This window comes from Hyla sarda, chromosome 11, assembly GCF_029499605.1.
Source record: "Hyla sarda isolate aHylSar1 chromosome 11, aHylSar1.hap1, whole genome shotgun sequence".
In the NCBI taxonomy this organism is placed as follows: Eukaryota; Metazoa; Chordata; class Amphibia; order Anura; family Hylidae; genus Hyla; species Hyla sarda.
In genome coordinates, this window is record NC_079199.1 from 50,348,512 (window position 1) to 50,362,408 (window position 13,897).

Consider the following 13,897-nt stretch of genomic DNA (forward strand, 5'->3'; position numbering starts at 1 on the left):
CTGGACAGAGTATCTGGTCGGGAGTAAGGCGCATGCTGCTGTACCCTTCACCTGGCTGTAACTTGTGATTGCAGAGGTCTCAAGAGTTAGTCTGAATAACATGTGAAAAGTTAATTTTTTAGTTGGTACAGGTGTGTAGTGAGAGTGACATTAATGATATCAATACTTACCTACTTCTGATCTGTGGTCCCGTTATCCTCCTTGCTTGGCCGGCAGCCTTGGTTCGCGTGGGGTGCTTTATGAGGACCCTGATGTCACCACTGCTGCTTCCTCAAGTCGTGCCAAGTGAAGAAGCAGCAGCGGTGATGTCAGCAAGCTCCTAAAGCTCCAACTGCACACTAAGCCTGCTGCCTGAACGAGGAAGATAACGGCCGAACGAGACCACCGATCAGGAGTAGGTAAGTATTGTGATCATCAGTGTCAACCGCACTGCACACCTGTACCAACAGGTTAGTGTAGATGAAATTGATGACAGTTTCCATTTAAAGGACAGTGATGTTTTAAGGAAGGTCAGTTCACAATTTTGGAAATATCTGAGGTCCATGGGGGAGATTTATCAAAACCAGTGCAGAGGAAATTAGATTGCATCTTTTATTTTTCAGAGGCTTTTTTAAAAATAAAGGAAGCCATCTGATTGGTTGCTATTGTCATCTGAGCAACTTTTCCTTTGCACAGATTTTGATAAATCTCCCCCGATGTGTTTTGGTTTGGAAGGAATTTTATATGGGAAAGTGATAATTCTTGTGTTCCCCTTTAACCATTCGTAAGCAAACATCTTTAGGCTTCATATAAGTCTGTACACCAGCTTATAGTCTTGGGCTTTGAAATCCAACCAGTCTAACAGACTGTATATTAGGAATAGGTTCAGGGTTGGGGAAAGCTCCCCTAATGGCCCCCTAAGCCTTTGTCTAACCTTTATCTGGCCCTAGGTGTGTCCCATTGGACAGCATATTACAGATAAATTTTGCATAGAAATTTTGCCTCTTGTACATAACACTGTGCCAAACGGACCACCAAAGAATATCTAATGGCTCTGAAATGAAGTATAAAAACTCCAAGTTCCTCCTTAAAGAGTACCTGTCATCATCTATACTTTCCCTGATCCCCCTTCCCATCTGTTCCCTTCTCTAACTATGCCTATCCCTGTGTTTATTGAGGTTTAAAACACTGTGGAAATACCTTTTTTCATCCCTCTTCATTATCTCAGGAACACTGTCTTTCTGAGGGGTGGAAGGAGGCGGGTCCTGGCAGGCATGATGTCACATGAAGCCTGGCTGGGACTCTGTTTCTGCCAGTCTTCCTGTATGCTATTCTCCCTCTGCAGCAGTGTTTACCAACCAGGGCACCTCCAGCTGTTGCAAAACTACAACTCCCAGCATGCCCAGACAGCCAACAGCTGTCGTGACATGCTGGGAGTTGTAGTTTTGCAACAGCTGGAGGCACCCTGGTTGGGAAACACTGCTCTGCAGTGTGCATACAAAGTACAGTGGATGGATTGCAGCCTGTCTCTCTCCCTCCTGTGTCTCTCTGCACTAAAAAGTCAATGCTGAGAACCAGGGGCTGAGGGAGCAATTACAGAGGCAGTGATTAAGATGAATGTCAGGGGGGGGGGGGGGGGGGGGGCACAGAGCAGGGAGTGCAGTGAGATAATACAATGTATAAGATAACATGTGGTGAGGAGCAGGGAGAACACAGAGCAGGGGGAGGGGGAGGTGACTGGCTGTTATATGAGAGGCATGTGTAGGCTTGTAGCTCACAGTACTGAACTTCCGGTGGAAGGACCAGAGCCCTTCAGCATTAGTCCTAAAAGCTGTATACTTACTATGAAAAGCATAGGATGCTGCTTGCAGACCAGGCATAGAAGAGTGACCCCTAGTGGCCAAAAGTATAAAATGAAAAAACTGGTATAAATATTAATATATTTTAATGAAGATATATTACAATATCTCTTCATTAATGATTATGAACAACATATTAAAAGTTTTCGTTGATGACAGGTACTCTTTAAAGGGGTATTCCAGGCCAAAACTTTTTTTTATATATATCAACTGGCTCTGGAAAGTTAAACAGATTTGTAAATTACTTCTATAAAAAAATCTTAATCCTTCCAATAGTTATTAGCTTCTGAAGTTGAGTTTTCTGTCTAACTGCTCTCTGATGACTCACGTCCCGGGACGTGACATCATCATTGAGCAGTTTGACAGAAAACTTCAGAAGCTAATAACTATTGGAAGGATTAAGATTTTTTAATAGAAGTCATTTACAAATCTGTTTAACTTTCCGGAGCCAGTTGATATATATTAAAAAAGGTTTTGCCTGGAATACTCCTTTAAAGGTTCTATAAACACAGCTATGCCATAAACTGAAATATTACTAACAGCATTATAATCTGGGATCCAAGGCTGGGTAATATCTGACAAGGAAATATATTAGGTATAACTTAGTCACCATTGGTGATAAAATATATGGCTTATAAAAAGAAAGTAGTTGCAATAAAACTGCTTATAAAACCTGGTGATTGGACTGTTCCCAGCTCAGACAGGAGTCAACGGGTGTAAAGGAAACTTTATGGTTCAGAAGAAGATTTATTTCTTCAATTGAGCTGTATAAGAGACTGGTGCACAGGAAGAAAACTGGTACGGAGGGGGGTCATGTCTATTCACCTAAGGCCTTATACACCTGACATGGAGGTTGCTGCAAATAGGGTCCTGTATACAGCTACAGTGCCGCTGAGGTCCATAATCTGTCCCTGAATCAAGGTTTTTAGGGGAGAAAAGCTCAGCATCGACAAATACGACTTCTGATGGAGCATTCAACATCATTTTATGGCCAGGGAATGCTGGTACTGGTAATTTCACACCAACTGAAGGGCCACAGGTTGAAGACCTTTGCTTTAGGTCATGTTCTACACAGTATTTTGCACTATTTTTTAAACAATAAAATGACTAGAAAAAGCCTGTTTCACAAATCAGAATAATGTTTTTATCATTGAGTTCTATAGCACTAAATAATAAAATGGCTTGTTTGTGCACATATTTATCCATTTTCTTGCTGTAATTTTTAAGTCCATAAAAATGAAGTGTCAGACTCTTTTGGAGTGTTTTTTTGGCTTTTTTTTTAAATCACTTTTTCATCATCAATAAATGTCTAAAATTACAGATGTGTTTTTAGGTTTTGGGCAATTGTTTGGCCCCTTTTCTTTACTATTTTGTAGCTGTTTTATATGGCTGTAGCAAAATTTATAGCTTAAAAATAAAAAAATAAATAAAAAAGGGGTTTTCTAATTTGATGTATTTTGGGCCTAAAATATGGCATAAAGGGAGAGATTTATCAAAACTGTCGTACTTCTTGTATGCCTCAAAAATGAATCACTAATGATGTCGGACATTATTGTATGTGTCCGCCCTTTTGTGTATATTCTAAGTAGGCCACAATTCTAAATTTTCATCTCTACAAATGTGCCAGTCTGGGAGAAGAATATGTTGTCTCCTTAGATGTTTATGAATGTTGAGATAAGACATGAGAGGGAGAGTTAGACCTATTCTCCAGACAACACTGACACATTTCACCCAAGTTAAGGGGGTGAATGGAGAGACATTTCACATGTCTGTGTTAAAGAAGCTTCCATTATATATATATATATATATATATATATATATATATATATATATATATATCTTTCCCATAAATGTGATAGTTTGGGAAAATGTCTAACTGGTGACTCTATGTTTGTGGATCCACCATAGTTGATTACTTATATGTGTCACAGTTAATCCCTATACCTCTTATTTAGGGCTCCATACATCATGTGTGGAATGTGGGTTTGAAACCAACTTTGGACAGTTAACCCTTAATGGTAATGATTTCCTATACAATAGCACCCCCTAGCGTAGGGGTAGTTGACATTACACCAACCAGAAATGCATTCTGGGTATTATAGTGATGTCATAGTTATTACCATATGTACACGCCCAACCTACATTCATTAGGTAATTCCAATTTAGAAGGGTATATCTAACTGATTAGAACATTGTATTAAACCACATGTTACTATTACTGCTTATAGCCATTGATAGAAATTCTATTTTCACCAAGCTGAGTGTTATAAGTAAATTTCCCACACAGGAAACTTGCTTCAAGTTCTTCCTCCTAAAATATAGTCTAGCGAGGTCATATATCTCTGCTATCTGTCTTAATAATCTTACCAAAGTCATATATAGAAAATAGTACTAATAGTGTAAAAAGGGGAACTAGTCTTTCTTAGTACTCTTTCTTGGCACATGGGTATGTGCAACGCAGTATCCTCGGTATAGGTTTCCTCTTTTTACGTTGAGCTCCCACATTTTTTTTTTTTATATATAGAAAATAGTACAGAATATGGCTGAAGTATATCACATTTCTTCCATGTTTATATCCTTAGATGGAATTGCCCATTCTTTGAGTGATGTGATATGTAATTGGTTAGAAGGGGCGGGGTGTATTTAGCATTCCATATTGATATGTCTATTATTAGATATTGCATATCTTGATATCATGAGGTTTCCTCTAGAAAGAGTGATGTATAAACCTTTTTCTTATATGATATCCTAACCTAGTAGCTCCTGTTGTATGTTAACATAGTTGCTCACTACTCACATGTATTGTTCTACTATATGTAGTCAATTAACAAGCTTGTAATGTTTACTAATATATCTAATTGATATTCATTTGTATATATCATTGTGTTTATTACTCATTTATGTTTATAACCAATAAATCTGTATACTTTTATAATACACTGCTCAAAAAAAACTAAGGGAACACTTAAACAACACAATGTAACTTCAAGTCCATCACACTACTGTGAAATCACACTGTCCACTCAGGAAGCAACACTGATTGACAATCAATTTCACATGCTGTTGTGAAAATGAAATAGACAACAGGTGGAAATTATAAATTAGCAAGACCCACCAATAAAGGAGTGGTTCTTAAGGTGGTGACCACAGACCACTTCTCAGTCCCTATGCTTCCTGGCTGATGTTTTGGTCACTTTTGAATGCTGGCGGTGCTTTCACTCTAGTGGTAGCATGAGACGGAGTCTACAACCCACACAAGTGGCTCAGGTAGTGCAGTTCATCCAGGATGGCACATCAATGTGAGCTGTGGCAAGAAGGTTTTCTGTGTCTGACAGCGTTGTGTCCAGAGTATGGAGGCGCTACCAGGAGACAGGCCAGTACATCAGGAGATGTGGTGGAGGCCGTAGGAGGGCAACAACACAGCAGCAGGACCGCTACCTCCACCTTTGTGCAAGGAGGAGCACTGTCAGAGCCCTGCAAAATGACCTCCAGCAGGCCACAAATGTGCATGTGTCCACTCAAATGGTCAGAAATCGACTCCATGAGGGCCCGACGTCCACAGGTGGGGGTTGTGCTTACAGACCAACAACGTGCAGGAGAACACCAAGATTGGCAAATTTGCCACTGGTGCCCTGTGCTCTTCACAGATGAAACAGGTTCACACTGAGCACATGTGACAGAGTCTGGAGACGCCGTGGAGAACGTTCTGCTGCCTACAACATCCCCCAGCATTACCAGTTTGGCGGTGGGTCAGTAATGGTGTGCGGTGGCTATTCTTTGGGGGGCCACACAGCCCTTCATGTGATTGCCAATGGTAGCCTGACTACCATTAGGTACTGAGATGAGATCCTCAGAAGTCTTGTGAGACCATATGAGGGTGCGGTTGGCCCTGGGTTCCTCATAATGCAAGACAATGCTAGACCTCATGTGGCTGGAGTATGTCAGCAATTCCTGCAAGAGGAAGGCATTGATGCTATGGACTGGCCCGCCCGTTCCCCAGACCTGAATCCGATTGAGCACATCTGGGACATCATGTCTCGCTCCATCCACCAACGCCACATTGCACCAGACTGTCCAGAAGTTAGTGGATCCTTTAGTCCAGGTCTGGGAGGACATCCCTCAGGAGACCATATGCCACCTCATCAGGAGCATGCCCAGGCTTTGTAGGGAGGTCATACAGGTACGTGGAGGCCACACACACACTACTGAGCCTCATTTTGACTTGTTTTAAGGACATTACATCAAAGTTGGATCAGTCTGTAGTGCGGTTTTCCACTTTGATTTAGAATGTGACTCCATATCCAGACCTCCATGGGTTGATAAATTTGATTTCCATTGATAATTTTTGTGTGATTTTGTTGTCAGCGCATTCAACTATATAAAGACGAAAGCATTTCATATGATTAGTTCATTCATTCATTCATTCAGATCTAGGATGTGCTATCTAGTGTTCCCTTTATTTTTTTGAGCAGTGTACCTTTGTATTATTGTATATTGCAATACTACATTCTTAAGTGTTAATGTCTTCCCGTCATAAAAAGAACTTGACATCTGAGGAAATAGTCGGACACACATGTGAATTGTATTGATTAGGCTTGTCCACAATTTACCAGGTCATAATTTTGATAATTTTCAAAAATTTTAATTTTACATTTATGACCATAACTTATAATTTTAATGAATTTATAATTTTAATCAATACGTTTATGACCATAATTTATAATTCATAATTAAATTATTACCGCACGACAAAACCTGTGTAGAGGAAGAGTGGTGCGGTTGCCCATGGCAACCAATCAGATTGCTTATTTCATTTTTCCCAGGTCTCTTTAAAAATGAAAAAAAAAAAAGCAATCTAATTGGTTGCCATGGGCAACTGCACCACTCTTCCTCTGCACAGTTTTTGATAAGTCTCCCCCAAAATGCCCAGAAAAGAGACCGACATTTAAATTTTACAACTGTAAAATTAATATGTTTGTACAAGTAAGCTATTTTATTACTGATTTAGATGTTTTTGGACTGTTTGTTGAACTGTAAAATGGCCATAAAATTAAGGGTACATTCACACGCGCGTATTTTCCTGCAGAGTTTGCTGTATTTTTTCTGCAGCAGATTTTGCTACCCACTGAAATCAAATCTGCAGTGCAAAATCAGCAGCAAAATATGAATAAAAATATGCACATGTGAATGTACCCTTAGGCCATGTTCACACGGAAGAATGTCCACAAACACATTCCGCATGGACATTCCACTGCAGCAGAGTCCCATTGGTTTTAATGGGATTCTGCTGCACTGTGCACAAGCCAAAAAATCCTGATTCTGGCGTCCGCAGAAAAAAAAAAGCATTTCTGAGCGATCCTAGCGCCAGCATGTTTTGCCAATGCCCACTGTCGAATATCCGCCCTGAATTTTTTGTGTGTGTGTGTAGGCTACGTTCATTCTTCAGGCCAAAAAATGACAGCCAGAGTTTCCGAGTGTGACCAGTGCATACATTGTCGCCCCATAGACGACAATGGGATTCTGCTGCACTGGAAGTTTCAAGTGTAATTTCTAAGCGGAATAAGGGTCTATTCACACGTCAAAATTTCCGCTTGCTGAATTCCGCCTCAAATGAAAGCACATATTGGGAGATTTATCAAAACCTGTGCTGAGGAAAAGTTGACCATAGCAACCAATCAGCTTGCTTCTTTCATTTTGCAGAGACCTTGTCAAAAATGAAAGAAGCAATCTGATTGGTTGATATGAGCAACTTTTCCTCTGCACAGGTTTTGATAAATCTCCCCCATAGACTTCTATGGAGTTCCGCACTCCCATTCACACTTCTGAATTTCTGGTTTATTGCCCAAAATATGGACTTTCTTTCATCTGATTTGATTTGTAAACTAAATAAAAAATGTCCATTCTTTAGTCAGCGGAAAAGAAAAAAATCTAAAAATACTGCAAAATAAAATAAGTTTTTGATAAAACATCTGGGAAATGATCACAAAAATTAAAGTTTTAAAAACACAGCCTTTTTTTTTTTAACCATGTTTCAAAAAAGGGGTGCATGCAAATAGTCTAAGATCCTGTCTCCATTTGAACCAGATTTTGTGTTGATTTGGTGCATGGTGATAAGGCAAGGTTTTTCGTCACAGGTATTCATCCGTCCCAATGTATCCACCTTTTCCAGCCCACCGGAGCACCTGAAGGCTGAACTAATTTACGCAGGAAAAGTCATCAACTGCCGAGCCGAGAAGTTTGTGACGAATCGAATTTACTGTAAGTTCGCTCATCTCTAATGCCTTTCATTTCAGTGGTGTAATGGAGTCACCTTGTAACTGTAAGGCTAGGTTCAGACTACGGAATCTCCGGGCAGAAAATTTCCGCCCGGAGATTCCGAGTGCGGCCAACAACGACTGAATCAGTCGGCGCTAGGACCGCGCGGACACTGCAGTCTCCAATAGACTGCAATGTGTTCCGCGCGGATTTCCGCCTGAAGAAAGAGCAACGCCATTCTTCAGGCAGAAATTTCCAAGCGGATTTTCCGTTCACAAATTCCGCTTCACAAATTCCGAAGTGTGAATTTGTGAACGGAAACCCATTCACTACACTATACATTTTACCAAGCGGAATTTCCACCTGCAATTTCAAAGCGGAATTGCAGGCGGAAATTCCATAGTCTGAATCTAGCCTTAGGCCATAAACACTAGTTTAGTTGGACTCAGGTGCATGGTTTGGTGCCTTGCCCAGTCCACCTAAAACAGCGTTTATGGACGCAGCGATTTGGAGAACATGTGTGCTGCAATAACATTCAATATTGCACTGCAAAGTGCCTTTGGCTGTCCGAGGATGCTGGGAGTTGTAGTTTTGCAATAGCTGGTGGCACCCTGGTTGGGAAACACTTTTTTAGTGAGTTAGGAGAGCAGACCTGCTGGACTGTAATCAATAAGCTGTAACCCTTTAATGTCCTCACATGTTACAGGTAGCGTCCCCGACATCAGTCTGAGCTCTGCAGCATGTGGATCCTCTATCGCAGTGGTCTTCAACCTGCGGACCTCCAGATGTTGCAAAACTACAACTCCCAGCATGCCCGGACAGCCAACGGCTGTCCGGGCATGCTGGGAGTTGTAGTTTTGCAACATCTGGAGGTTTGCAGGTTGAAGACCACTGCTCTATCATAAGACTATCTTTAAGTCAAAAATGAGTATAATGGGGTTGATTTATCAAAACCTGTGCAGAGGAAAAGTTGACCAGTTGCCCATAGCAACCAATCAGATTGCTTCTTTATTTTTAAAAAGGCCTCTGAAGATTAAAAGAATGAATCTGATTGGTTAATATAGGTGACAGCACCACTTTTGCCCTGCACAGGTTTTCCTATATCTCCCCAATGACTTTATTGATGTAGTTGAGGATCTGCACTTAATCTTCCCTTTGGCACTTTACATTCATTGTAACCTCTTCAGAATATATCCTAAAGTACAAGTTTCCTAGTAAAACAACGATCTTCTTGTAGGAGCTTTACCGTATCTGAAATAACGATCTTACCACAGTAGAACTTATTGTATTGGGATTAGGATGAAGACACAGCTTGGGAAACCCAGCGCCTGCACCCTCAGGTGTCCTTCAGGTTCATTGCCATTGACTCCAAGCTTTTCATTTAAAGAGCCCTGTATGTCAAGGGAGGTGCATGGAGGCAGAATCATTACAGCTCAGGTAACATTTTACCATGACTTTACTATTGAATGCAGGGCCATATCTATATGGAGTTCAAAGGTGGCAGCGTCTCCCAGGCCCTGGTGCCTGATTTACAGATTTTGCATCAGGACCCTGGAGCTTTAAGTTACGATTTGGTTTGAATGCAATGTTTGTGAACGTAATTATTTCTGGACATTTCTACCTATAAGGTTACGTTCACACGCGCGGATTTTCGCAGAGTATTTGGCTGCGGATCCGCTGGTGAAGGCTCCGCTCTATGCTGTCTTTACATGTGCCTGCTGGTAGCGACAATAAGCCGCTATGAGCAGACACACTGAAGCGATGTGCGCGGCGTACTGGCACATCGCGGCCACTCTCCCTGCTCTGAGCTAGGCAGAGAGCTCCCGCGATGTGCGAGTATACTGCGACTCTCACATCGCAGTGTGCCTGCTGGTAGCGGTGTATTGCCGCTACGAGCAGGCACATGTAAAGCCAGCATAGAGCGGGCCTTCACCAGCGGATCTGTAGCATAAAATACGCTGAAAGGCCCACATTTATCATTGTAAGTGAAGCATTTATTACACCTTTTTTTTTGTGTGCTGATAATGCGTAGGATTACCAAATTTATTAAATGTTCACATGACATTTGATAAATTTTGTGCAGGTCACATTTTCAAAAATTTCTCTCTTCACATACACTAAAAAGCTACGCCATGTCTGTGCTGGTGTAGTTTTAGAGACTTTTCAGTGGCTTTGCGCCTTTTTTGCGCCTTTTTACAAAAGGTGCAGTTCATAAATCCCTTCCATATCAGGTGTATTACCAAAATCAGTGGATTGCAACTCAAAATCAGCAGAAATGTGTAAACAAAAAGGCGCAAATAAACCCTGCTTGCGCCTTTTTGTGCCTCTTGTAGACACAAAAAACTGTCTAAAGACAATGATAAATGTCGACCAAAATCTGCGCGTGTGAACGTACCCTAAGAGTAGGTTCCCACTATGTTAATGCTCCCGTTAGTCGTATCCAACAGCATTCTGGCAAAAATGGTATGACGATGTATATTATAAACTGGAGTAGTGAATCCCATTGCTTTCTACTGCCGTTCGGTGACTCAGTTCAGGACATATGTGCTATTTCAAAAGTGCAGCAGTCCGTGTTTTTGAGTCCATTGAAAATAGTGCAAATCCTATTTGACTAGAAAGTCATAGAAAGCAATGGGGTCTGCAGCTAATATTAAGAGTACATGTCATCTTGTTTTTTTGGCAGGATGCCAATGAATGCACTGTATTTTGCCCTGTTCTTTGAGAAAATTATTATTTTTTTTATGTTATTCAAGTGTTTTCATTCCAAACGATGGTTTGCTTGCAAAATACATAATAGCATTTGCTGTGGACAAAAAAAAACAAAAAACAAAAAATAAAATTTGTTGGCTTGCGCGCCAGCCTCCAAACTTTACTGCATACTGCTTGTGTGTCCTCTTGCTTGAAATATACTGCGGATGCAGTATGTGTGACTCTACCCTAAAATAGTCATAAAGTAAATAAAATACAGCTGAAAAAGCAGATCGTGTGGTGTATGATCGGTATTGTGGCTTATTTTTTTGAGGCTCCACAAAAAAATGAATAATTAATACCAGAAAATATGTTCGCTATAAATGTCATATTATTAGCAGCAATATACAATAATTGCTTAGCTTATGAGAAAGCTGGGTGTCAACCAATATGGGCAAAATTACAATATCCATGGGGAAGCTGCTTTCTCAGACATAAACAATAAGGCTATGTTCACACACAGTATTTTGGGCATTTTTTTTAATCTATGGTTTAAAAAAAGTGTGAAATTGTAGCCATATTTTCAGGCTTTTTTTTTTTTATTTTTTGCAGTTTTTGTGGCCATTTTTGAAGCCATATTTTTGGGCTACAGCAAAAGCTCAAAGATGTCTGTTTTTAATTAGAATGTTTTTTGGGCCATTCGCAGCTGGCAAACGAAAAACACCATTTGGGAGATTTATCAAAACCCATGCAGAGGAAAAGTCAACCAATTGCTTGGGACAACCAATCAGTTTGGTTGTTTTATTTTGCAGAGGTCTTTAAAAAAAAAAAAAAAATTTAAAAAAAATTCTGACTGGTTGCTATGGGCAACTGGTCAACTTTTCTCTACACGGGTTTTGATAAATCAACCCCCATTATACTTTGTTTTATGGCCTGAGGCTATGTCACGCATCATTTTGGAGCTCTATGTCTAGTCAGATTTTTTAAATATTTTTTAATGTTCACATGCAGAACGGAATGTACTCTTGTCTCACATGCCGACTGCATTGTGTGTGTGGTGTATTTTTTTTGTGTTACTATTTTGGAACCCAATTGTTCACATATTATTGTTGGATGGTGTTTAAAACAGCATAAGTTGCAAAAATGTCCAAAATACCCCCCAAAATACATTTAAAAAAACTGCTATAGAAAACAAAACAAAAAAAAAAACAACTGAATACAGCCAGAAAACCGGCAAATTGTAAAATAGCTCAAAAAATGTCCAGAAAACCTGCTAAAAGACTACAGAAAAACAGGGCAAAATTACAGCTGAAAAAATTGGCATTAAACTTGTAAACCTGAGTCAGGAATGCCCAATTATCTGCTACAGTTCCCCACTACAGGGCCCTCTCATATATATATATATATATATATATATATATATATATATATATATATATATATATATATATATATATATATATATATATATATATATATATATATATATATATATATATATATTTCAGTATTGCACCACTGTATATACTGGGTGCAAAGCAAGATCCAGCTAACTACTTGAAACCTTAAATTTATGTTCAGTATATACACACATATATACAGTGGTCCCTCAAGTTAAAATATTAATCGGTTCCAGGATGACCATTGTATGTTGAAACCATTGTATGTTGAGACCACAACTCTATGGAAAACTGGTAATTGGTTCTGAAGCCACCAAAATGTCATCCAAAAAGAGGAAAAGGTGAGAATTAAAGAAAAATAAGTAGATAACTAATACAGATAAAGCAAATCCTTACATATAAAAGAAAGATCTGCTGGGAGCTATAATCACTGTTTATGTCAGTGTTTCCCAACCAGAGTGCCTCCAGCTGTTGTAAAACTACAACTCCCAGCATGCCCAGACAGTCGTCGGCTGTCCGGGGATGCTGGGAGTTGTAGTTTTGCAACAGCTGGAGGCACCCTGGTTGGGAAACAATGGTTTATGTAGAGGACTGGAGCTTCTTCAGGGTCCTATACAGAACACACAGTGTCCCAAATGGAGCTTACTTGGTGTCCAAAAGAGCAGCTAACCCTGGCACAGGTAAAGAGTACAGAACATGTAATACCTCCCTGTACTGTAGGGGGCGCTACCAGACAACAGTCAGTGCATACGCTTCAGTAATGCAGGTAAAGAGTACAGAACATGTAATACCTCCTTGTACTGTAGGGGGCTTTACCAGACAACAGTCAGTGCATACACTTCAGTAATACAGGTGATTTACCAGTAAAATGCCCATTCTGATTGGTCAGTTACTCCAGTTGTGACAGGTTTCACAGATCTAGACTGTCCATAGCATTGTATGTTGAGTCTGGTTTCAAGTTACAATGGTCCAGAAAAAAACATTGTATGTTGAAACTATTGTATGTTAAGGCCATTGTAAGTTGAGGGATCACTGTATATCTATAACTTACCTGCCTATAGACTATCAATAGCAAAGCATTTGCCATAACACTATGTGTTTTGCTGGTATACGGTGCCACACCTTTCACTTAATGTATTGAGCATAGTGGACCTGATACTGGGAGGTATAATGTGGACTCATAGGTGTCTACAGTGCCACATCACAGATTCGGAGGGGTAAGCCCTTAGAAATAGTTTTCATACTGACATGTAGAAGGGAATTTACTAATATTTGGCTGGTATATGGTGCCATTCCTCTCCCTTAATGTAGTGAGCACAATAGACCAAATATTGGGAGGTATCATGTGGGCAAATAGGTGTCTACAGATGCCAAATCACAGATTTGGGTGCATAAGCCCTTAGAAATAGTTTTTTAAGAGTCTTGATTTTTTTGGATGTCATTCCTCAGCTTCCAGTAAGTACATCACACATGCTCATAACACAAGCTGAATCTTGAAGAGTACATTAAATTACATCTTGCATCTGCTGCTCGACTTTAATTAGATTTCCTCTGTTTCTGCCAGTACAATCTCATGGAGGACTTGTCAGAGCAAGAGATAAATGTTAGTTCAGACAGATCTGTATGTTTCATCTAAGGGGAAAAGTGACATCCATATTTAAAGGGGTAATCCCCTATCTATAGGTTAGATCAGAGGTTCTCGACCCAGTCTTTAAG

General features: G+C 40.0%; 1 protein-coding gene across 2 annotated transcripts in view; it reads right to left on the bottom strand.

Moving 5' to 3' along the window:
* INF2 (inverted formin 2) overlaps positions 1-13,897 on the bottom strand; it is a 105,762-nt gene that overhangs the window by 67,703 nt on the left and 24,162 nt on the right. The window contains exon 1 of one of the 2 annotated variants that reach the window (XM_056544943.1): positions 1,823-1,872. The exons of the other annotated variant lie outside the window; for it this stretch is intronic. Coding sequence (XP_056400918.1) covers positions 1,823-1,834 — 12 coding nt within the window. The 5' untranslated portion in view covers positions 1,835-1,872. Of the gene's footprint in view, positions 1-1,822; positions 1,873-13,897 lie in introns of those variants that run through there. 2 annotated transcript variants of the gene reach the window in all.